General features: G+C 36.1%; 1 protein-coding gene across 7 annotated transcripts in view; it reads left to right on the top strand.

Moving 5' to 3' along the window:
• Positions 1 to 25,122, top strand: part of LOC130051721 (cytoplasmic dynein 2 heavy chain 1-like) — a 69,208-nt gene that overhangs the window by 31,440 nt on the left and 12,646 nt on the right. Inside the window, exons 31-57 of one of the 7 annotated variants that reach the window (XM_056154235.1) lie at positions 2,300 to 2,403; positions 2,550 to 2,764; positions 3,133 to 3,309; positions 3,622 to 3,709; positions 5,288 to 5,495; positions 6,973 to 7,102; positions 7,280 to 7,435; positions 7,566 to 7,664; positions 7,783 to 7,803; positions 9,350 to 9,510; positions 9,783 to 10,029; positions 10,630 to 10,781; positions 11,024 to 11,168; positions 11,636 to 11,906; positions 12,784 to 12,933; positions 13,445 to 13,677; positions 14,078 to 14,300; positions 15,467 to 15,609; positions 16,233 to 16,478; positions 17,365 to 17,502; positions 17,790 to 18,064; positions 18,971 to 19,094; positions 21,779 to 21,900; positions 22,045 to 22,258; positions 23,521 to 23,772; positions 24,063 to 24,080; positions 24,299 to 24,319. In XM_056154235.1, the coding sequence (XP_056010210.1) occupies positions 2,300 to 2,403; positions 2,550 to 2,764; positions 3,133 to 3,309; positions 3,622 to 3,709; positions 5,288 to 5,495; positions 6,973 to 7,102; positions 7,280 to 7,435; positions 7,566 to 7,664; positions 7,783 to 7,803; positions 9,350 to 9,510; positions 9,783 to 10,029; positions 10,630 to 10,781; positions 11,024 to 11,168; positions 11,636 to 11,906; positions 12,784 to 12,933; positions 13,445 to 13,677; positions 14,078 to 14,300; positions 15,467 to 15,609; positions 16,233 to 16,478; positions 17,365 to 17,502; positions 17,790 to 18,064; positions 18,971 to 19,094; positions 21,779 to 21,900; positions 22,045 to 22,258; positions 23,521 to 23,772; positions 24,063 to 24,080; positions 24,299 to 24,319 (4,333 nt within the window). The remainder of the gene's footprint in view (positions 1 to 2,299; positions 2,404 to 2,549; positions 2,765 to 3,132; positions 3,310 to 3,621; positions 3,710 to 5,287; positions 5,496 to 6,972; positions 7,103 to 7,279; positions 7,436 to 7,565; positions 7,665 to 7,782; positions 7,804 to 9,349; positions 9,511 to 9,782; positions 10,030 to 10,629; positions 10,782 to 11,023; positions 11,169 to 11,635; positions 11,907 to 12,783; positions 12,934 to 13,444; positions 13,678 to 14,077; positions 14,301 to 15,466; positions 15,610 to 16,232; positions 16,479 to 17,364; positions 17,503 to 17,789; positions 18,065 to 18,970; positions 19,095 to 21,778; positions 21,901 to 22,044; positions 22,259 to 23,520; positions 23,773 to 24,062; positions 24,081 to 24,298; positions 24,320 to 25,122) is intronic. The other 6 variants (XM_056154237.1, XM_056154236.1, XM_056154238.1 and 3 more) reach the window with 6 other exon arrangements.

Below are 25,122 nucleotides of genomic sequence, written 5' to 3'. Positions count from 1 at the left end.
ATTATGTAAAGTTAGTAAATATGACACTTCACAAATCTATTATCATATTGCTAAAATTCATGTTACTGTGCAGATATTCATTATTTAGAGGAAATTAGGTATATTTGTTATCCCACAGAGAATGTTTCTTTAAGTGTCACATGATTAAATCAGTCATGTGACTCGATATTTAATATTCCACAGAGAATGCCTCTTTTAGTGTTACATGATTAAATCAGTCATGTGACCCAATATTTAATATCCCACAGAGAATGTCTCTTTTAGTGTCATGTGACCCAATATTTAATATTCCACAGAGAATGTCTCATTTAGTGTCACATGATTAAATCAGTCATGTGACCCAATATTTAATATCCCACAGAGAATGTTTCTTAGAGTCACATGATTAAATCAGTCATGTGATGCAATATTTAATATTCCACAGAGAATGTCTCATTTAGTGTCACATGATTAATTCAATCATGTGACCCAACATTTAATATCCCCCAGGGGATGTCTCTTAGTGTCACATGATTAAATCAGTCATGTGATGCGATATTTAGTATCCTACAGAGAATGTCCCTTTTACTGTCACATGATTAAATCAGTCATGTGACCCAATATTTGTACATTCCAAAGATTTTGTAATAAATAGCTTTTGTGCAAGTGGAAGATGCCATACCAAAGAAATATAAAGTAATTAGAGAGATAAAGCATAGTCAGATTTTCTTGAAATATCCTTGGGATGTCATAAAAATTCGCAGCATTGTTGATATTGGACCAAAATTGTCAAACATTGTCAAATTTAAGGGTAGTTTCAATATATTGAACATATATTATGATATATACAGATTGTTTACAAAAAAACCAAAATAAGATTAAGGGTATTTTTTGCAAACAATGATTGATTATAACTACACCAAAAGAAAATTGCACCTTCCTCCAGCAAGATATGTAGAGATACATGTCAAGATATCAGCAAACAAACCTCATCTTTTCACTCGCTCCAATGGTTATGTGGAAATTTACATGTTAAAATAATTTACAACTTGGAAAGAAAGATAATTTCTTGTAAATATCCCTCACATGTCAATTGCTTTGTATTATATAAAAGTAGTGAAAGAAATTTCTACTCATTTTATAGGATGTAAAGCAAGTTGGGTCAGTTTAAACATAATAAACCACTAAGTAGTTTATAAAAGAGCCTAAACTGCCCCAACTTACTTTATATTGTGTAAAATAAGTAGAAATTACTTTCATTCCATATGATCAAATTTAGTAAAACACATTTGATGTATTTCAATGAATAGCTATAAAGAAGATTTGAATTTTAAATGAAGCAGAGCAATATTGTCTTAACAACAAATTGGAAACAGGAGCCAGATGTACTGTGAAGTCATTCCTAGGACATCAACTTAATGGCAACTCTGTTTATACAATGTAAAGAATGTTGATAAAGTCAAATGAACCAATCAAATCGGGTTTTACAAAAGAAATTAGATTATTTCAAATTAAGATGTATGACTTTCCTATTGAGAAAGTCAGTGTAGATCATTATCATAGTTTATCTGTCACTGTGCGAGTGACTTATTTGTGTCTCTGAATACCCGTGAGTCCCATATAACAGGTCACATAATGACAAGCCATCTGTTGTTGGAAAAGGCCCCACCTCCACCAGAAGCACAGCTATCTGTGAATAGACCAGGGAAGTATTTGATGACCAAGTTCGTACTGGAAATTGTGTGAAGCCATTAAAGTTATCGAGAAACTCCAATGATATACAATGACAATGATCTACACTGACTTCCTCAATAGTGTATGGCATAGCCAGTTTAATGAAAATGATAAAATGACAGAAGTCTAGGGCGGACTTCAAAGATCAAAATTTGAGTCGGATGATGGGGGTAAAATTATTTACTAAAATGGCTTACGTCTCTCACATTACGTCAACTAAATTACGCGAGAGTTATCTTTTGTTGTACACAATAGGCCCAGGTGAATTGCTGGTCTCCATAACGGGAGTTAATTTGTATAGCGTTAACTCTAATTACATCGACACTATAAATCACTCAGACTGTTTGGCAGTTTTTGTCATGGCTTTATATATAAATCAAATGATTCACTGAACAATGATATCAGCATTAGGAGAAGTGAATATACAAACAATACTCAAACATGAGTTATCCTTTTGATTTTTGTAATTAGAAACACACAAAAAGGTCAATGTCTAGTGTTGTCTATTGAAGCTTATCTCAAACAATTCTTACAACACATTCTCAATAGCTTAAGAAAAAGTTTTTTATGTATTTCTATTTTACAGGGAATTACTTACACCACAGCAACACTATGACTGGGGGTTGAGAGCCCTGAAGACTGTCCTCAGAGGGTGTGGAAACTTACTGCAGCAGGCCAAGAAAAAAGGAGGTAGGAAAGATTTTTGTTGAAATAAGGAAACAAAGTTCATTCTCTTTCAATCATTACAATACTTAAAAGTTTTCAGAAGTCCACTTGTTCAGATTCAGATTACCTGTCATAGATTATTGAACTTTCTCTTTGCATGATAAAAACAGCCAAAGTGGACAGCAAGTTTGAGGCCAAGTTGGTCGTACAGGCTCTGAGAATCAACACATTGTCCAAATTGACATTTTCCGACTGTGCTCGATTCAATGCTTTGATGAAAGATGTTTTCCCTGGAATTGAGTTTAAGGACATTGAATATGAGGAGCTAGCCACTGCCATCAGATCAGTCTGTGAGGAAACCAACCTCAAGGTCAATGAAGTCCAGGTAAGGAAATGTAGGAATTTCAGCACGGTATTGTGAGTGCATCATTTGTGTTTTCCTGCACTTGATAGAAGGTGTCTTGTAAACTGAGATTACTTTGGGATTGGGTTGTATTCTGAATACCGTATTTTACAGATCTGAACTGTCAGTTTATCTGATGGTTGTACTAAAGTAAAACTGTATGGAATTCTCTGGTTATCCATACATGACAGGAACACTGATTTATGATTTTATCAAACAGTGCATCAGCTCTGAATTTTTGCCTTAATTTTTGAATGCATTAAAACAAATATGCATACAGTATGAACTGCATCAATATCTGAAGAAATATTAGGGTACCTAACTGATATGCTTTTTAAAACTTTTTCCAGATCAAAAAGGCCTTGGAGCTGTATGAGCAGCTGAGACAGAGGACTGGTGTGGTGGTGGTTGGCCCCAGTGGTTCTGGTAAAACCACCCTGTGGAAAATTCTCAGACAGGGGCTCCACAAACTTGGCAAGGAAGTCAAAAAGTATACCATGAACCCTAAGGCCATGCACAGGACACAGGTAAAGATTTCAGTGGCCTTACCACACATAGAAAAAGGAAATATCCTTATAATAAGAAAGTAAAGTATTCTTGCTATACAAGAACATGGAAATGTATAGGTAATATTTTTGTATTTTAAAAGACAATATTTACATTTCCTATGTTTTTGTCTTTGATATCTTTACCAATTGTAATGATAGCCATTTTCTCATGAATGTGCTGCAGTTGTGAACAATGCGCATGTGAATCTTGATACCCTTATGTATTTTTAAAAATGAAATTTATTTCTTAAGTATGACCATTAAAATGTGGGTTTTTTTTTGTATATTTAGTTACTGGGTCAAATCGACATTGATACAAGAGAGTGGACAGATGGAGTACTTACCTACAGTGCTCGACAAGTAGTCAAGGAACCCCAGGGTAGGTGGTAATAGTGGTTAGGAATATTGATACAGGGTAGGTGGTAATAGTAGTTAGGGATATTGATACAGGGTAGGTGGTAATAGTAGTTAATAGGAATATTGATACAGGGTAGGTGGTAATAGTGGTTAGGAATATTGATACAGGGTAGGTGGTAATAGTGGTTAATAGGAATATTGATACAGGGTGGGTGGTAATAGTGGTTAGGAATATTGATACAGGGTAGGTGGTAATAGTGGTTAGGAATATTGATACAGGGTAGGTGGTAATAGTGGTTAAGAATTCATACAGGGTAGGTGGTAATAGTGGTTAGGAATATTGATACTGGGTAGGTGGTAATAGTAGTTAGGGATATTGATACAGGGTAGGTGGTAATAGTGGTTAAGACTTGATAATTGTAATGGCTGGTAGTTATTATCCCCTCACAGGTCATTGAGAGGGCAGATATAGTAACGGGACTGTTAGTTTGAACTTGTAGACACTCTACAGGCCACATTTTTTGCTCAATTGATTCATATTTCACATGTAGCAGGAAGAACCATTTTGATTTTGGGGTCAGTATGTCAAAGGTCAAGGTCACTACGGGACTTTATAGAAAACCTCGCAGACACTCTATGTGCCACATTTTTGCTTGATTGATTTGATACTTCACATGTAGCTATGTTAGCAGGAGAGGAAGAACCCTATTGATTTTAGGGTCAAAGGTCACTGGGGCTTCATAAAAATAGCTTCTAGACACTCTACAGGCCACATATTTGCTCAGTTGGTTTGGTTCTTCACATGTAGCTTTGTTATGAAGTAGGGGTGTGTAATATAACCGATATTGATATATTGCAGTATGACCTGTGGTAATAATATACATCTATAGTGATATGAGAATCAAGTACTGGTATTTTAAAATAAATTTATCAATATGTAGAAAAACTTGATAATCATTAAAGTATTAAATAAAATGGTTTGATAATTGTAAGTTATGTTACAGAAAACTACTAGATGTGAAATAGTGACACAAACCTCAGATATGGTTAGACCACTGACATACAGGGAATCACTAAATTGAACAGAGATATATCACAGAATAATTTTCACTGGCAATATCCAACTCTATTATCAAGAGAGGAAGAAGCCTATTGATTTTGGGGTCAAAAGATCAAAGGTCATTTACTGATTGCTTATATTGTTAGGGGATGCCCTGCTTTGCGGAGCTCTTGTTTTAAGTTGAAACTACATTGATTTTGAAACAAGGGTGCATGCATATATTCAGCATAAATTATGGTGCAATGTTCATATTCATCGGCATAACATTTGTATGCATAATTTAGCAAACTCAGGGATCACTTTGTTCATCAATCATCTATCTCTGTCCATCTCCCCATTTGTCCATCTTTCCATCCATCTGTCTTGTCTGTTATATTTTTACCTTTGCCTCTGCAAGAGACAAATGTTTCTTGGAATATACAAGTTAGTTTCATATACAGTCCATTGATCAGAAAATTTCAGGAGGTAGAGGGAGCAGTAAATTTTCTAGGAGGTATGTAACTTTACAATATCAATAATTCTTCCACTGTTTGTTCACAGAGATCCAGTCCTGGATTATTTGTGATGGTGACATTGACCCAGAATGGATTGAGTCCCTGAATTCAGTACTGGATGACAACAGGCTTCTGACCATGCCCTCTGGAGAGAGAATCCAGTTTGGACCAAATGTGAACTTCCTGTTTGAAACACATGACTTGAGCTGTGCCTCTCCTGCTACCATCTCTAGGATGGGAATGATTTTCCTCAGGTTAAACAAAAGCAAACTTTCCTTCCTTGTCTCCTTTTAAAGTGACATTTTTCCTTGCACATCATAAAAACCTTCAAAGAACACTTTTATAACACTGTAAACATGACCTACTCTTATTTGTACTACAAAGTGGTTAGGGTGTTCACTTTACAACCAGGAGACCCAGGTTTAGCTATCAATCCCAGCACTGCATCAAATCTAAGATATTCAACAAATGTTCCAAGTACCCAACATTAGCAGTGGAAGTCACAGGTCTCTCGTATATTAACAGTGGAAGTCACAGGTCTCTCGTATATTAACAGTGAAAGTCACAGGTCTCTCGTATATTAACAGTGAAAGTCACAGGTCTCTCGTATATTAGCAGTGAAAGTCACAGGTCTCTCGTATATTAACAGTGAAAGTCACAGGTCTCTCGTATATTAACAGTGAAAGTCACAGGTCTCTCGTATATTAACAGTGAAAGTCACAGGTCTCTCGTATATTAACAGTGAAAGTCACAGGTCTCTCGTATATTAACAGTGAAAGTCACAGGTCTCTCGTATATTAACAGTGAAAGTCACAGGTCTCTCGTATATTAACTTGAAAATGAAGGGCTCCTGTCATGATAGACATTGTCAAAATAAAGAACCCCTCGCTGCTTCAGCTATAAGTGCCACGCATGGGTCAAAATTTGTGGCACTTCACGTACAACTTGTGACTTCTCAACATGATTTAAAAATTCTTGAATGGGATCTAAAACAACATACAAACAAAGAAATCGTGATGATCATATGCCACAATGAGCCATAATTAGTTATTGTCAGGCATTTCCAAAACTGCACACAGCATCATTTGGCACTCGTGTCAACAAAACATGTAAACCCTGGCTAAGCATATGTACAAGTCATTTTGGCTAGAATTAGCATGAACATTGTACTGTTCCATGTGTTTGTAAACATTCTTAGCTATACTCAGCAACTTGAGATTTTGTTTGGTGGAATCCCACCTTAAGACTTATTTCTTGTTTTGTTTTGTATTTTTCTCACAAACTGGCATCACCTGGTGGTGTGCTCTCTGTAGATTCTTTGTCATACATGGATAATTTATATCAATGTATGAGAAGCTTCTCTAGTGAAATCAAAATTCTGTTAAATTTATGTCCTTAAAGCACTTACAATTTCATTTTCTTGTGTAATGCAAGGAATTGACAGTGATAGGATTATCATATCTTTTATCAAGCAAGAAGCTAAGGAAACTGTTAACAATATTATGCACTGATTATGCATGTGCTGTTGGTCATGTCACTTTTAAATCAATTTGAGGAAAATTTTAACAATATTTATCCCACTCCATTTTAGGGGTCAATCATCGTCAGAAACCTATGGTCGGTGGCACTTAAGTCCTACCGACTGGGTTTCTGACAATAAGGGTCAATAAGCAATTCATACACTATGCTCTATTGAATCAGTTTATTGTATTTCTTTACATTTACATCTAGTGATGAGGATACAGACATCAAGGCAGTGGTGAACTCATGGTTGAGCTCCCAGCCTGAGAGTGAACAGCACATAATGTCCGGCTGGATTGAGGATCATTTCTATAAGGCTGTGGATTGGGTCCTTAAGCAGGTCAGCTGAGTGCTTGAGTCTACGTTATAAAATATTGTGAACTGTATACAATAAAAGATTTGCTCCATTTCTCATATTGGGATCTAGTAAGGTGGTGGCAAAATTGAACATTGCAATTATATCTTGTGAGAAACAGAAACTTATATCCAGTATTCCTTTGTAATTCATCATTGACAGAATGACTTTGTGGTGGAAACAAGTCTGATTGGGGTGGTGCTAAATGGACTCTCTCACCTCCACAACGTCAGAAATAAGGCTCACTTTGCTGTCTGCTTGATCCATGGATTAGGGGGGAATCTTAACGAAGGAAGTAGAGAAGCATTTGCCAAAGAGGTAGGATGTGGTCATAACAAACCATTGTTCACACCCACCAACACACCAACTAATGGTGGAAGATGCAGGTACATGCAGAAGAATTTTCTGCTGGCTGAAAGTTAATATTGCATACTTTTGATGATTGTAGGTATTCACATGGACCCAAGAGATGCCACCAGACTCTAGACATCCGCTGGATACATTTTATGATGAAAACATGGGTCGTCTGATGACCTACAGCATGGAGGTAAAAATTAATGAAAGGAGAAATAAAAACCATTAAAACTATACAGAAAACAACTGCTTTTGATAATTCATTTTTTGTATTTTGATTTCCATTCTAAAATGATTTGCAAATATTTCAGGTTGAAATTTTTGTTGATGGGGTAGGCATTGAGTTGTTAGTTAGTTGATTATTCTAAATGATTGGAATGTTTGTCTTGATAAGCCATGTATGCAGACAGTGGATGAGTTAAAGAACTACCTGGTACATGTATACATACTGACTGACAATCCCTACCCCAAAAATGTCAGTGTAAAAATTGAGTCTGATTATCATATCATGAAAATGTAAATACAATTTCACAAATTAAGAGTTTTGAAAGCAAAAGGGGGTATTTTATGTCAGGATTTTAGAGTGGTAAACATAAAGCAATCACTTTAATGTTATGAGGATGATTCCAGTGAAATTGCTGTTGGAGCATGACAACCCTTTGTATTTTCTAAAGCTGAAATTAGACAAAAGTAACTTCATTTTGTCTTGCTTTTGAGAAATTGTGGGAGATAGGTAAATTTTGTTTTACTGCATCTAAAACAAAAAGGATGTTGTTGATTGTTCTACGCATTGAATACTTGTTTATTTCTGATCGTTTATCAGATTTTATGTTTAATGGGGCTGAATATTAGCCCCTAAAAAGTGATTCATTTGTTACAGTGGAACATATGTAACTACATGTAGTTTACAATTTCAATGAAGTACAGTGTATATCTAAAGGTGGTTTATCCAAATTATATGTAAGAATACTAAGAAGGACAACAAAGCTTATTTCTTTCTTCTATAGAGATTTCATGCAAACTTTTATACAATTCATGTTCAGTGTGTATGATAGAGTAACCTTTGACGAGTATCAATGAAAAAATATATAGGGTATCTGGACAGATTTTTGTAGGGAGTATGTCAAAAGTGGCCTAAAACTGAATATTCATAGATGAATATTTTATTCATATTTCAGTGGAACATTAACTAATCTTAACTAACCATTATTCATTAAATCAAATGAGAAAAATATTATCTCTATCCTAAAATTTTGTGGTCCTTTTGCTAAGTATATTTCATGCTAAAATGTATTGAAAAATCATGTGAGAATCACATTTGCATGTTGTAAATGTATTACATACTGATAATAAAATGTTTATGATGAAATATACCTATCGTATCTGAAATCTATAATTCACTTTAGAAAACATTTTATTCATTTCAACATGTCAGTAAGTTGCAACCAGCACCACCACATTTTGAATACCTACATAATACCTGTGCAGAGTTCATCAAATTCAAATGAATTTCAACATCCTTAGAGTATTTTGAAGTACAATCTGATGTTTTATATGATAAAACCTGTCTGTATACAGTGCTTATGAAATATTGTTGCATACTTGTATTCTAGTTAGATCCAGTTTAGTTTTATTAGAACAGTTATGTATTAGAACAGATCTGCTATGGGGAACACAGGATAATAGATACTAAAGTAAATTTGTATTTTAAATACTTTTATTGAATTCTAGACTTGCATTTGCTTTATGATAACAAAATCTAATTGAAATTCCTGTTTCATCTTTGTTTTATTCATGCAGTTTCAATGCATTTGTAATGAACAAATCACCAAATCAGTAAGCAAGCAGAAATAAAAGAAGATCTTGTATATTCTGCAGGCTGTTCGAGACTTGAGTGTGGAGAACTTCTCCTCTGGGGGTTCTCTCCCTGTGGTCAGGACTGGGGATGTTCAGCGGGGTCTGGATTACTTTGCCCCCTGGCTACAAGCTGACAACAAACAGCCCTTCATCTTGGTGGGACCTGAGGGGTGTGGAAAGGGGTAAGTACTCTGTAAGGAAAGAACTATAATCTCTGATATAATTTTTACTTCTATAGTTAAACTTTGTCACCTGAAAACCAATTTGAATTTTCTGTAAGACTGTAATTGTTGATGAGTAAGAGGCTAATTGTATGACCCTAGGCTTGCATCAGATGAAGCTTTTAAAATTTACTTTCAATTTGTGGAATGTTTTTCCCTGTGGTTATGTACAGCAAGTGTAGGATGGAAAGAATAAATCAAGAATGGAATTTTGGAAATATTAATTGTTGCAGGATGTTGCTGAAGCATTGTTTTGAGCAGCTGAGGTCCACTCAGGTTGCTGTGGTTCACTGCAGTGCACAGACCAACCCAACACATGTTCTACAGAAGCTGAGTCAAAGCTGTATGGTGTTAAACACCAACACTGGCAGGGTGTACCGACCCAAGGACTGTGAACGTCTAGTTCTATACCTAAAAGATCTGAACCTGCCTAAACCAGACAAGTGGGGAACATGTCAGCTAGTGGCATTCCTCCAACAGGTACCAAGTTACTCTGGAGTCGTTAAAAATTTTAGAGGCCAATTTTCATGGATGTGTATTTTTTTATCTCCATAAAACTGAGTTGCAGTGGGCTGATATTATCTTATTTGTTTGTTTGTATGTTTGTTTTTGCATTCATTTATTTGCATTTTCTTGGTTTGGCCTTGTGGAAAAAATTCAAGCCACATTTCTCCTCTTCTTGTCTTGTAGACGTAAAGACATATTACTTTTAATATAGATCTATAACTTTCAAAGTTAATTATGAAAGGTCAAGGTTACTGTATGGGAAATTCAAACAATACAATGCAGTAATTGAAATCTTTAAGATTTGCATGCATGATTAATGAAATGTTTGAAATGATGATGTACCACGGATTACCTTCGCTTTAAAAAATGTTGAATTATTTGATATTTTTGACAGAAAATAACAGTTTCATTTTATGGTGACTAAACTAGACCCACATCAGACAATTCAAAGATGATAAGTTTACTTGCAAATAAAATACATCCCTATATTATGTATTTCAATGCTCATTATTATAACTTTTCCCTGTATAATAGAAATATTGCATATGAACAAGTTTATCACTTTTATTTTAGGTCATCACTTACAATGGTTTCTATGACCAGAATTTGGAGTGGGTTGGCCTTGAAGGAGTACAGATTGTGGCCAGTATGAATGCTGGGACAGGCCTTGGCCGTCACAAACTGACCACCCGCCTCACATCCATTGTCAGAATCTGCTGCATTGGGTAGGTCATTTCTTCATCAGAATAATCTATAGTATTTTATGTAAATGTAAGTATTCTTAACAAAAATTTAGATGAATTTTCTAAGCATTCATTTTCATACATTTCTTTTCTTGAGGTTCAAGTACACTTGGATCATACTAAAATGCCGTTAGATTTTAAGATTTTAAATCAAAATGCAAGTAGGAGAGTTACCCAATAGAAGGGGGGAAAAATGCAAATTGCTTTTTTTTTTTTTTTTTTAGATATCCCGACAAGGAGCAACTTCAGGCTATTTATGGAGCCTACCTGACCCCCATCATGAATAAACAACTGGGTCGCCACCCTGTTTGGGGAAATCCCGCCAAAGTGTATGCTTTGGCTGGATCCATGGTTCAACTGTATGATCAGGTATGGACTGGTTTTAATATCACAGCTCATCAACACAAGTTCATCCAGACAATAAATCTAAAAGTTTTCAAGTGAAGTTATTATTTCACTTTTAACTTAGGTGATGCCATGATGATAAGGAAAAATCATGTTACTGTATACAGGTTTATTTTTGCCCTTCTACACTTGCAGACAGTGTAACCCCATTTTAAATTCACCTAGATACAGTTGAACTGTCTTGTTCAGTCTTAAATTTGCATACTGACAACAAGAGTGAAAGGGACAAACAATAAAAAATATACTGCAAAACTAGAGAACTACACATTCATATAGATGAATGTAATTATATGATGCAAAAACATACATATTTGGACGCACCTATGAATATGTAGAATATCAAATTAGAGCAAATTTGAATTCAAAATTTTTTCCTTTACAACTTTTAGTATTTCAGTAAGAGATTTTTGCAACGATTTGATTCTTTTCAGCTGAGAACAAGGTTCACTGTTGATGACTACAGTCATTACCTGTTTACTCCCCGGGACCTGACGAATTGGTGTCTTAGTCTACTGAGGTATGACCTGAATGCAGGTGCCAAGGAGGGCTCCAGTGATCATGTCTTGGAGATCTGGGCGTACGAGGCTCGCAGACTCTTCAGGGACCGAGTGGTTGGCACTGAAGGCCAGAACAAATTTGACAGCACTCTCATGTCTACTGTCAGGGCAGACTGGTCAGCCAACATATTTGACAACTTGGACAGTAAGTTACATGTGCTAGCAGCCTAGCAAACACATGTATATTTATTCTGAATTTTGTACCCAGATAAAAATGTATTTACTGCCACTTAAATCATATGAATTGAGAAATTGATAAGGGATATTGGAACCATCTCCGATTCCGTCACAGTTTTTATATTTAGTATGTTCAATGAGATCTTGTTTTCTTCGTTAACTTGGGCAACTTTCAGTAAACAAAAAAAAAGTACATGTTCATAGCTAGTACATGTATCAGATATTATGTGAGTTCAGACACTAAACATTGTTTTTGGAAGTGGATAGGGAGAGAGGGGAGGGGGGAGAAAAATTCGCCATCATATTTGTCAGAATATTCTTAGTTAGTGAGAAAATAGTTCTGCATAAATCTCAAAATCATGGAAGGGAGGGGGTGTTGGGGTGTTTATCCTTTAGTAAACTCAGTACATGCATGAGTTCAATTTATTTCCAGTAGTACCATTTTCCACTACCATGAAAAGAGACCAGCTAATAAATCAAATTTTGTATGTGATAATAGTGGGAAAAGTATGGCACGGCAATAAGGGGGTGGGGGCTTGCTCCGTGTCTGAAGATTGATGCATAAAATCTTATCATTAAATAGCAGTCGGCAGTTACAATAGCTTGAGAAAATCTAACAAAATGAGTGAGGAAATACGCGATACTGTGAATTAGTTTGTGTTGCCTTCCACTATACAAAACATCAGAAACTCGTGTTTTTTGGTACTAGGTCTGAGGAGGATATTTGCTTGCAACTTTCTGAAAAATAATATTCTGTGGCCATCACTAATTTGTATGATAATCTGTGTATTCTAAAGAGTGCTGTGTTCATGTAAGTTGGCTGAATGAATGTGTCCTAATTTCAGCTGACTACTTTGTGACCTGGGGAGCCCGCCATGAGGATGGGGGGCCGGCGGTGGCAGCAGGTGCCCCTCTACCTCCTACAGGGAAACCCCTGGGGAAGCTGAACACTGATGATCTGACTGCAGTGGTAGAAAGAGGACTCAAACTGTACAGTATGTTGCTAAACTTGTAACAATTGTGTCTGGTCAGCTGAAATGCAATATGTCTTAGAATGGTACAAAGTTATATCACCTTGCAAGGATATATCTATAGTTAAATCTATAATCTTTTATGTAGCGGTGTTTAGTTTCCTTATTTATCTAAAACTCTAAATATATAAGATATTGCCCCATCAGAAGTTTTTGATCTCAGCATGATAAAGGCAGAGTTGAAAGATTTACATGGCAGAAATTCCCCAGTACTGCTACAACAGAAGTTGTAAACTTTGGAATGTCAATAAAGTTATATCCTGAAATCCCCCCCTCCCAAAATCCCTTATGAAATGCTTATTTGGGAAACCTGTAGGCCAAACTCAGGATAGGGAAATCTATAGGCCAAACTCAGGAGCAAAGGCAAGTGTGATTTATTGTCCCATCTTAAAAAAATCATGCAGAGTTATTTTAGAGAAGTGATTCTCCAGGTTGGAATACTGTACAATGAAATTGATATGTATTTTCTTTACAGGTCGAGAGAATAGAGACCTTGATATCCTGATCTTTAGAGAAGTTCTTGACAACATTGCCAGAGTAGACAGAGTGCTGACCCTTCCTGGGGGCTCGCTGTTGTTGGCAGGAAGAAGTGGGGTGGGGCGTAGGACTGCGGTTCTCCTGGTGGCTCACATGCACCAGATGCACTTGTTCTCACCAAAGGTCTCTCGTGCCTATGGGATGAAGCAATTCAAAAATGATCTGAAAACTGTAAGGAAATAGTTTCAAAGAGAATACGGTATAGCAGGTTTTTTCCACGGGTCTAAAATTTGGTGGTTTTTTGGCTCAAAGGTATGCTAATAATTTTAGCGGAATAAATTTTGGCGGACAAGGAAGAGTTATCTCTCTTGCAAATACTTAAGTCACAATTGGGTGCATATTTGGCAAGTGAAATTTTGGCAGAAAGCTATCTATCCTCTAAAATAAGCCAAATTTATCACACCATGGAAAAAACCCTCTATACAGTACATGTATATGTGCTGTTAAGCAAGCTGGTGTCAGGATAATTTGAAGATTACATGCATCAGTTGTGATATTCATTTGGCAGTAGTTGGAGCCTTTGAATGAAATTCCTAGTGTACTACATTAATTAGGTCATTTCTGTTTGTAGGTAATGCAACTGGCAGGAATTGAGGGTGAACAGGTGGTGTTCCTTCTAGAGGATCACCAGTTTGTGGAGCCTCAGTTTCTGGAGATGATCAACAGTCTTCTGTCCTCAGGAGAGGTTCCTGGGCTGTACTCCCCGGAGGAGCTGGAACCTCTCCTGTCTCCTCTCAGGGACATGGCATCAGAAGCTGGCTTCAGGGGAACACTCATCAACTTCTATGCCTCTAGTAGGTTTTCTTGAAGCATTCATCAAATTATTACTGACCTTATATAAAATGTCTTTGATTTAAAACATGAAAACAAAATTTTTATCCATTGTGTAATTTGTGATTGTAGTAAGATTTTTGTTTTTTATGCCCCCGAGATCGAAAATCGGGCGGCATTTGTTTTTGTCCTGTCTGTCATTCTGTAATTCTGTCATTCTGTCTGAAACTTTAACCTTGCTAATAACTTTTAAACAGTAAGTGATAGAGCTTTGATATTTCACATGAGTATTCCTTGTGACAAGACCTTTCCGTGGGTATCAACATTTTTGACCATGTGACCTTGACCTTGGAGTATGACCCACTTTTTGAAAACTTTAACCTTGCTAATAACTTTTGAACAATAAGTGATAGAGTTTTGATATTTCACATGAGTATTCCTTGTGACAAGACCTTTCGATGGGTACCAAGATTTTTGACCCCGTGACCTTGACCTTGGAGTTTGACCTACTTTTTGAAAACTTTAACCTTGCTAATAACTTTTGAACAATAACTGATAGAGCTTTGATATTTCACATGAGTATTCCTTGTGACAAGACCTTTCGATGGGTACCAAGATTTTTGACCCCGTGACCTTGACCTTGGAGTTTGACCTACTTTTTGAAAACTTTAACCTTGCTAATAACTTTTGAACAATAACTGATAGAGCTTTGATATTTCACATGAGTGTTCCATGTGACAAGACCTTTCCGTGGGTACCAAGATTTTTGACCCCGTGACCTTGACCTTGGAGTTTGACCTACTTTTTGAAAACTTTAACCTTGCTAATACCTTTTGAACAGTAAATGATAGAGCTTTGATATTTCACATGAGTATTCCTTGTGACAAGACCTTTCCGTTGGTATTAAACCTTTTGACCTTGACATTTAACTTACTTTTAATTTTTTTTTTACATTGGTCATAACTTCTAAATGGTAAATATTAGAGCTTTCATATTATACATCAGCATTTCTTTTGACAAGATCTTTCTACTGGTACCAAGATATTTGCCCTTGTGACCTTGGCCATCTTTGGAATTGGCCATTATCGGGGGCATTTGTGTTTCACAAACACATCTTGTTTGATATCTCAAGAGATTTGAAGTTCTTCTTTAGATTGATATGCACATTTTGATAACTTTTGTGTTGCAGGAATCAAGACCAATCTGCACATAGCCCTGATTATGGACTGCAGTAATAATTCCTTTACTCTGAATTGTGAGAGTAATCCAGCCCTGTACAAGGAGTGTGCTGTCCAGTGGATGGAGTCCTGGAGTAGGGACTCAATGGTCAAGGTACTCATCCAAACAGTTTACATCTTTTAAATCATTTCATGGAATCAGATAATAAGAAAGAACACTCATTTTTGCTGATGAGGATTCTGTAGGTCTCTTTTATTTTGTGATGCATTATTTTCTCAAGGATACAATGATGTATTTATTCGTGACACATGACTTCTGAATCATCATTGCTTAAGTGTTCTGAATTTAAGAGTTTATTCATGAGAAATAAATTTTTGTGAATGACTAGTTGCACGAAATTACATGTAAATGATATTTTCATGAATAAAATATGATTTACAGTATCTACTGAAAAATTGGATGGAAAATTTGCTTATCAAATGCTACACACTTTGATGCAATTTTTGTCCAGTTTTTCATTTGACACCTCAATTATTTAAAAGATGCTAGAGGTAATTTCTTAATTACCTTTGTAATGCATTTGGAACAACATGAGTAGTTTTTAATTGTTAGAAGTTCCTTCATTGGCATTTGGACTCATAAGGCAGTATACATTAGAGTGTTAATGGCATTGTGCACTATAGAGCTTATATGTTGATTATGCAAAAATTAATTTTTTCATTCCATTGACTTAGTTTTATCATTCCATTGACTTAGTTTTATCATTCCATTGATAGGTACCATATATGCTGCTGACAAAACCCCCCAAAATAGAAGGGGCCAGCATCGGCGAAAAGAAGAGGCATCAGAGGAAATTGTCAGGGGGTGAGGAGTTACTGAAGTGTTTCCTCCATGTCCATGAGTCCTGTGGGCAGGCCAACATGGGAGCCACCCCCCGCCGATACATCGCATTCCTCAACACGTACCAGATGGTGTACAGTAACAAAAAAGCTGGAGTGGAAAAACGACAGCACCATCTACAGGTGGGTGTAGGAATATACAGGTATTGTCAAATGTAGGAAGAAAAGGATATAAGAATATACAGATATTGCCAAATATGCCGTATAAACTGGCATAAAAAGTCGGATTTTGGTTGTAAAATTTCTGACTCAGAAGTCTATGTCTGACTTATACATGCATACTACTGCTGGATTTTTTTCTTGCCACACAATTTGTGACATTTTAATGTATTAATGTATTAAAGCATTAATGCCGGTTGAATCAGAAACAAATCAAGAAGGGTGATAGTTTGAATAACAATATTAAGTACTTACCACTGTGATGTTATGAATGAAAATATGGCTTGGAGCATCTCTAAAATTAATTTCTCTCTTTTAAAGTATCCAAGTTTTATGTGGTTCAATTATAGTTCCAATCACCATGCTGAAAAGACAAAAATTGAAAATGTGATGTTTAAGAAATTATTTTCTCACTCGTTTGGTGTATTTAACATGAGGTTATTGGTATTAAAGATCAAGATCAACATTCAGAAAATATATTTAGCAAAGAACACACCTCTTTCTAGAAAATGAATATTAAGTTGAAGAACAATCTGATCAAAAATTCAATCTGACTTATAAGAGGGTCAATGTCAAATTCCTAAAAATTTCTCAGAAAAATGGGTCACTGACTTAAATGCATGTCGACTTGTTATATACGATAACGGAAGAACAGGGTGTAGTGTAGAAATATATAGGTATCGTCAGTTGTAAGGATGTAAAGGCTGTAAATTACACATAAGTATGTGAATCTAATTGAGAATATGTTTCACTGAAAGGTACTTTTTATATTGGATTGACAATACTTTCTCTACAGTCCTCCATTTCGCTACTTTCCACTCTTTGACATTTTGCACTATTTATTATTCAGGCTGGTGTATCTAAATTGAATGAGGCTAAACAGTTAGTGGATGAACTGAAGAGAAAAGCAGGAGAACAGAGTGTGTTGCTGGCAGAGAAGCAGGCTGAAGCAGACACAGCTCTGAGGGAAATCACTGTCAGCATGCAGGTATCGGATTATGTTTTTGAGATATCGAATTCATGCATTCTTTGTGCTTGTAACGTAAAAGTGTTGGAACAAGATCCTTCCTGAAGAAAAAAGTCTTTCAGTGGCGGATTACTGATAAATAACAGATTTCTTGGGGAGGGGGATTCAGTTTCGCAGTTTTCATGCTATGGACATACCCACTGTATTACTGTAAATCCTACACCAACAGTGGTGATTGAACTATCACCAGATGAGAGAATGTTGTACTATCACCAGATGAGAGAATGAGAAGATATCATTTCTTGTAGAATGCTAGTGACCAGAAGAATGAGATGGAAGAACTAAAGAGACAAGCAGCCGAGGAAGACAAAGTCCTCCAGACAAGGAAGAAAGCCATTGACAAGGAGCTGGCAGAGGTCGAGCCACTTGTGCAGGCTGCCAAGTCTGCTGTGGGAAACATCAAGACCGAGTCTCTGTCTGAGATCCGCTCCCTCCGTGCCCCGCCCGACACCATCAGGGACATCCTGGAGGGAGTCCTGAGGCTGATGGGAATATTTGACACTTCCTGGGTTAGCATGAAGAGGTATGTGTTTCTTCATTACTTTTATACATCCATCGTACACCATATTATGGTATGGCACAGTGTGTTTTTCCTTCTGTAGATGGGTCTCATTATGGTATGGTGGAGTGTGTCTTGTCTGTTCATCTGTCAGCACCTTGTGGATCAGATAAAAACAGTTCTTATAATGCTAAGATCATCAAACTTGTAACATTTGTTCTCAATGATTGGAGGATGTTGGGTAATTTTATAGGCACAAAACAAGATAGAAACAGACTGATAATATGCATCTGTCTGTCTGTCTGCACATTTAACCGTCTGTCAGAACCTTGTAGGTCAGATAAATGCAGTTCCTATAAGACTAGGATCATTAAACTTGGTACAAATGTTCCTAATGATTAGGAAGAAGATTATTGTTTTCAAGGTCAAAGGTACATGGGTAATTTTATATAGGCATAAAACAAGATAGAAACAGTACTAATATGGCTCGAATAATCATATTTAATGCACATATTCCACCATCATAGACAGGATATATGATGTAAGGTGCAGTTTTTCTGTGTGTCTGTCTGTTGTATGTCTGTTCATCTACCTTGTGGGAAGGATAAAAACAGTACTCAGGCTAGAACAATCCTGGTACATATGTTCCCCATGGTGAGAGGAAGGTGCCTGATATTTCTCAAGGTCAAAGTCGTACTTTAATAGGTAATAATGAAAGGAAAACAACATGAGAACCTTTTTTTCTTACCAAAGAATGGTTTATTTGGATCTTTCTTTGATTACTACCACATTTCTGAACATATTGGAAGGGCATATTTTGCAGGTTGAGCAATATTCCTTGTTATAGTTAGGAATAGAGATACTTTTTACCTTGGAACAAACGTAGCTACCATTAGCTTATTTAATGATGACACACTTTTTTTTTTATAGTTTCTTGGCAAAAAGAGGTGTGAAGGAAGAAATTCAAACATTTGATGCCAGAAAGATCAGTCCTGAAATAAGAAAAGGAGTAGAAGACCTCATCAGGAAAAGCAAAGACTCATTCGAAACTGCGGTAAAAATAATCCTTAGAACCCTATAGTGATCAGCCTGTGCATGTGTCCATGTGTGGGTGTGTGTACATTGACAGCTTTCCAGACTTTTTTGCCTATCCCTGCAGCTATTGAATTGAAAATTCATACATGAACTTTCAATGGGTTACAGAACAAGTTTAAATTTGGGTATCATTGTCCTTTTTAGCTCACCTGAGCTGAAAGCTCAAGTGAGCTTTTCTGATCACCCGTATTCCGGCGTCCGTCCGTCTGTCCGTCTGTAAACTTTTCACATTTTCAACTTCTTCTCAACAACCACTGGGCCAATTTCAACCAAAGTTGGCACAAAACATCCTTAGGTAAAGGGAATTCTAAATTGTTAAAATAAAGGGCCAGGCCACCTTCCAAGGGGAGATAATCAAGAAAAGGTAAAAATAGGGTAGGGTCATTAAAAAATCTTCTTCTCAAGAACCACTGGGCCAGAAAAGATGAAATTTATATGAAAGCTTCCTTATATAATGCAGATTCTAAATTGTTAAAATCATGACCCCCGGGGGTCGGATGGGGCCACAATAGGGGATCAAAGTTTTACATACAAATATATAGGGAAAATCTTTAAAAATCTTCTTCTCAAGAACCACTGAGCCAGAAAAGCTGAGATTTATATGAAAGCTTTCTTATATAATGCAGATTCTAAATTGTTAAAATCATGGCCCCCGGGGGTCGGATGGGGCCACAATAGGGGGTCAAAGTTTTACATACAAATATATAGGGAAAATCTTTAAAAATCTTCTTCTCAAGAACCACTGAGCCAGAAAAGCTGAGATTATATGAAAGCTTCCTTATATAATGCAGATTCTAAATTGTTAAAATCATGTCCCCCGGGGGTCGGATGGGGCCACAATAGGGGATCAAAGTTTTACATACAAATATATAGGGAAAATCTTTAAAAATCTTCTTCTCAAGAACCACTGAGCCAGAAAAGCTGAGATTTATATGAAAGCTTCCTTATATAATGCAAATTCTAAATTGTTAAAATCATGGCCCCCGGGGGTCGGATGGGGCCACAATAGGGGATCAAAATTTTACATACAAATATATAGGGAAAATCTTTAAAAATCTTCTTCTCAAGAACCACTGAGCCAGAATAGCTGAGATTTATATGAAAGCTTCCTTATATAATGCAGATTCTAAATTGTTAAAATCATGGCCCCCGGGGGTTGGATGGGGCCACAATAGGGGGTCAAAGTTTTTTTGTTTTTTTGTTTTTGTTTTTTTGTTTTTTGTTGTTTTTTTATATAGTGCAGATTCAAGTTCGTTAAAATCATGGACCCCGGGGATTGAATGGGGCCTCAAGGGGGTCATCAAAGTTTTACATACAAATTTATAGGAAAAATCTTTTAAAATCTTCTTCTCAAGAACCACTGAGCCAGAAAAGCTGAGATTTATATGAAAACTTCCTGATATAGTGCAGATTCAGGTTTGTTGAAATTATGCCCCCCTGGGGTAGGATGGGGCCACAATAGGGGATCAAAGTTTTACATACAAATATATAGGGAAAATCTTTAAAAGTCTTCTTCTCAAGAACCATTGGGCCAAAGAAGTTCATATTTACATGAAAGCTTTCTGACATAGTGTAGATTCAAGTTTGCAAAAACCATGGCCTCCAGGGGTAGGTTTGGGGCCATAATAGGGACTACGGTTTTACATGCAAATACATGTAGATTTGGAAAATCTTCTGATATGGACCAAGGTGACTCAGGTGAGCGATGTGGCCCATGGGCCTCTTGTTTTGAAAGAGTTATGGACATTGAACTTAACAAATAATGCCACAAAGCTGGGCCCTTTTGTGATGATTGTCATCACAATGATGTCTATTATGACCCTGAACCAAGATCATGTGGACAAGGTCAAGATCTCTGGTGAAAAGAAGCTTGCATGTATGTTTTGCAACGGAGAGACACTAGAGGCATATACTTGTCAGAAAAAATGTTTGTGGTGTGTCATGACCTAAATCAAGGTGATTTTTAATGCCAAAGACAAGGTCACTGGTGAAAAAAGTGGTATTATTTTGTCCCTGCCATATTTTGTAATTGAAAGACAATAGAATTTTGTACTTGACACAAGAGTTGTTTAAAAATTTCAGATGGTGTATTTTAACCCTGATCAAAGGTCATTTGGCCAAGATCAAGATCACTTGTGGAAAAGATTAAATTTGCCACTGTTTGAATCAACCCAGGGGAGGGGAGGTAATTTGACTTGTGAGGGTGACCTGTGATGGTGAATTGAGAATGATTTTGTTGACCTGTGAGGATGACTTGAGCATGATTTTTTTGACCTGTGAGGATGACTTGAGAATGATTTTGTTGACCTGTGAGGATGACTTGAGAATGATTTTGTTGACCTGTGAGGGTGACTTGTTAGGTTGACCTGTGAGGATGACTTGAGAATGATTTTTTTGACCTGTAAGGGTGACTTGAGAATGATTTTGTTGACCTGTGAGGGTGACTTGTTAGGTTGACCTGTGAGGGTGACTTGAGAATGATATTGACCTTCTGCTGTTTGACCTTTATTTCCTATTTCTTGATTTTGCATTTACTACATTTACTTGATTCTTAACAACCATGCTGGGGCATTTGTGTCCTATAGATATATGTCTAATGATGTATGCATGTGGTATTTGAACATGTCTGGCTCATGTTGACAGAATGCCAGGAGGGCCTCAGTGGCAGCAGAGCCCCTTGCAGCATGGGTGAAAGCAAATGTACAGTTTTCCTACGTGTTGCAAAAGATTGAGCCACTAGAAAACGAACAGAATGAACTCATAAGGTATGAATATCTGTGAAATTGTCAAAATTCTAAATTAGAAAATCCATAGCAGCTTATATCATTTTAAGGCCAATTTTAATCCAAATTAAGTTGGAATTTCTCTCCGTGGATTGGGATTTGTATTCACATACATTTTCTTTGAAGAAATCTTAAGAAAGCAGAATCCAGAATGGATAAACTGAAGAGGGCTTTGGATGAAGTGGATGCTAAAGTTGCCTCCCTCAGAAACAGGTTTGAGACTTTGACCAAAGAGGCTGCTGAGCTAAAAATCAAGCTGGACAAAGAAAATGAGACAATACAGGCAGCCGAGACCCTGGTAACAAAACTGGAAGGCGAATACCAGAGATGGAGTAGACAGGTTAGAAAATCATTTCAGGGTTTAAGAACAGCCACTTACTTTTTCCTTGTTTTCATATGTGTGTTCTAGATCCAATAAGAAAATGTATTTAAAAGGGTAGATATCAGGGATTGAGTCCTGACTAACTAAGTTATTGATAATCACTGCACAGGGTGCGAGTAGATTAAAGGTATATAAAGATATGTTCTACGTGGGATTATTGTAATTTTTCTATACAAATAATGCACGATACGACATCTACATAAACAGTAGAAATAATTTTGTTTTAAAAATTTTACAATGAATATTTTATCTGGAAAATATACTTGTAAATACAAAATACGATGCTTTAACAAAACAAAAAACAAAACTATCCTGTTGTAAGACAAAATCAACAGAATTAAATATCCTGTTGTAAGACAAAATCAACAGAATTAAATATCCTGTTGTAAGACAAAATCAACAGAATTAAAGTAATTTCCAATATTTCTATAGTTTGCTTCACTCAATTTTGATTTGTAAAATTCTTAAGATTATTTGAAATAAGTAAAAAAAATTCTAATCGAAATCCTTTGTGAATGTTATCAAAAGTGTTGATTGCTTTCTTAATTCTATTTCTTGTTCTTGTTTTCCAAGCTGAAATCATTAGATTTTTGTGGATTTTACGGATACCCCTATCCCATTGAATTTCAAACCACAATGAAATACATTTATGTGATGTTCAATGTACGAAAACCATGTTCATGAAATTATATCCCAGCAGCACTGTAAAATCTTGCCAATCAACATTTAATTGATTCTACAGCATTGTCCACTTGGCTAAATTAATCAAAGTACAATGTATTCACAAATGTTCTTACGTTGGTGGATTCTTCAGTATACCCTAATATTACAGTTTGCACATTGATGTTAAAAAAGATTTTATCAACAATTGTTCACTATTACCGATACCGGTAGTAACTTGCACTCAAAGGTAAAAAAAAGATTTAGAATGTTCATTTATAAGTGCATAAAACTTTTGAAATACCCACATAGCAAGGAGATACCTCTCTCTACAGAGGCCTTGATTAGGTTTGTTTTCATACGTAAAATGACAGAAAATACTACCACACAACAGATAATGACATGATGAACTTAAACTCATATTTACTTCATACATCACAATCAAAACTGTAATTTGAATGTGTTCTTAAACATAAAGAGGGCAGTGTTCACATGTCATTTTTCCCAAGTACATATTTAGTCATGTAATAGTCAATCAAAGGTAATATTCTCTGTTACAGGTGGGGGAACTCTCAGATGTGTTAAAGGAACTTCCCAAGAGAGCTCTGCTGGCCTCTGCATTTATTACGTACCTAGCCCAGGCACCTGAGGATGTCCGAAGGAACTTCATGAACAGTTGGTCAGAGGCCCTAGGGCTTCAGCATTTTGACTGTCGCCGATTTCTCAGTACTGAAAGTGAACAACTCATCTGGAAAGCAGAGGGGCTACCCTCAGATGAATTGTCCATGGAAAATGCTCTGGTTATACTGCAGGTAATTGTCATTTTCAAAATACATCAGTCCTGCATTAATTTAATTAAATGCTACATTTTAATCATGCTAGATAAAAGTATCTGTAATTTCAGTTCTATAGTAATTGCTAAATTGTACTTATAGATATGTAAATACATCAGCATATATTAACATAATTGTATTATCCGCATGATAAATAGATAAATTTTGATTTTCAATACCAGCATGTTGCTAGAATTGATTGCCTGTAATTGCTACATATGATATGAGGCATGCTGTAAATATATTCACTGTATATTTTGTGTATCTAGTGTCTTCAGCCAGCCATGGTAAAATTACTAACAGTTAAACAAAGTATCCTAGATCTTAGATTGGTCTTATGTATTGTTACATTTTACTTGTATAGAATTTTAGCTAGTTAGTTTTGAATATCATAATATGTAACATATAGGGTTGTGTATCAGCTTGTTAGTGATTGGGGCTATAACCGATATTTTCTTTTGTGTATATGCATATTAATATTGTACTTATTCAATGTAAACACCAGATCAATGATATACCAGCAGGGGTAAGATGTCCACTCCGTGTGTTGTGATTTTGTTCTTCACCACTTTAAGTCCACACACATTGCTTTGTCATCACTTTTAAGTTGATTCAAACACATTGCAAACACTGACTTCTAACTCCAGCTATCTTCAATTTTGTTTTGTAGCTTGTGCTCTTTAGCTCACCTGAGCTATAAGCTCAAATGTGCATTTCTGATCACCAGTTTTCATCTGTCCGTCCATCTGTCTGTAAACTTAAACATTTTTTACTTCTCTAGAACCACTGAGCCATTTTCAACCAAACTTGCCATAAAGCATTCTTAGGTAAAAAGATTCAAAATTGCTCAAATGAAAGGTCACATCCTTTTCAAAGGGGAGATAATTAATGGTAAGAAATGGTAAAAATATGTTGACATCTTTTGAAAATCTTCTCATGACCCACTGGACACAAAACTTCTATGTGAAAGCTTCCCTAAAGAGTGTAGATTCAAAATTGTTCAAAGCAATTGTGTAAATTATAGCAAGTTTATGGGATGCTCCATCATGGGGCATTATTGTAGTTGATTGCAGTTGATGAAAAAATAACAAATACCAAAGATATATATCAGAAAATTACAAAGGTCTACGTAGATAAATACTATTTTGTAGACAAGGAATGTAAGTTGCGCTAAGTATTTGAATGTATAGGGAAAAGTTTTTAAAATCTTGTTTTCAAGAGCAGCAAGGCCATGATTAGTCATATCAATAAACAAGCATCCTAAGGTAGGGCAGTCAAGTTTAATCAAGTTGTGGCTCGTGGAGGTTATATGGGGGCCACAATAGGGGA

The sequence above is a fragment of the Ostrea edulis genome, chromosome 2, assembly GCF_947568905.1.
Source record: "Ostrea edulis chromosome 2, xbOstEdul1.1, whole genome shotgun sequence".
Taxonomy (NCBI): Eukaryota; Metazoa; Mollusca; class Bivalvia; order Ostreida; family Ostreidae; genus Ostrea; species Ostrea edulis.
The sequence above is the reverse complement of the archived record's forward strand: the minus strand, read 5'-3'. Positions and strand labels throughout refer to the sequence as shown.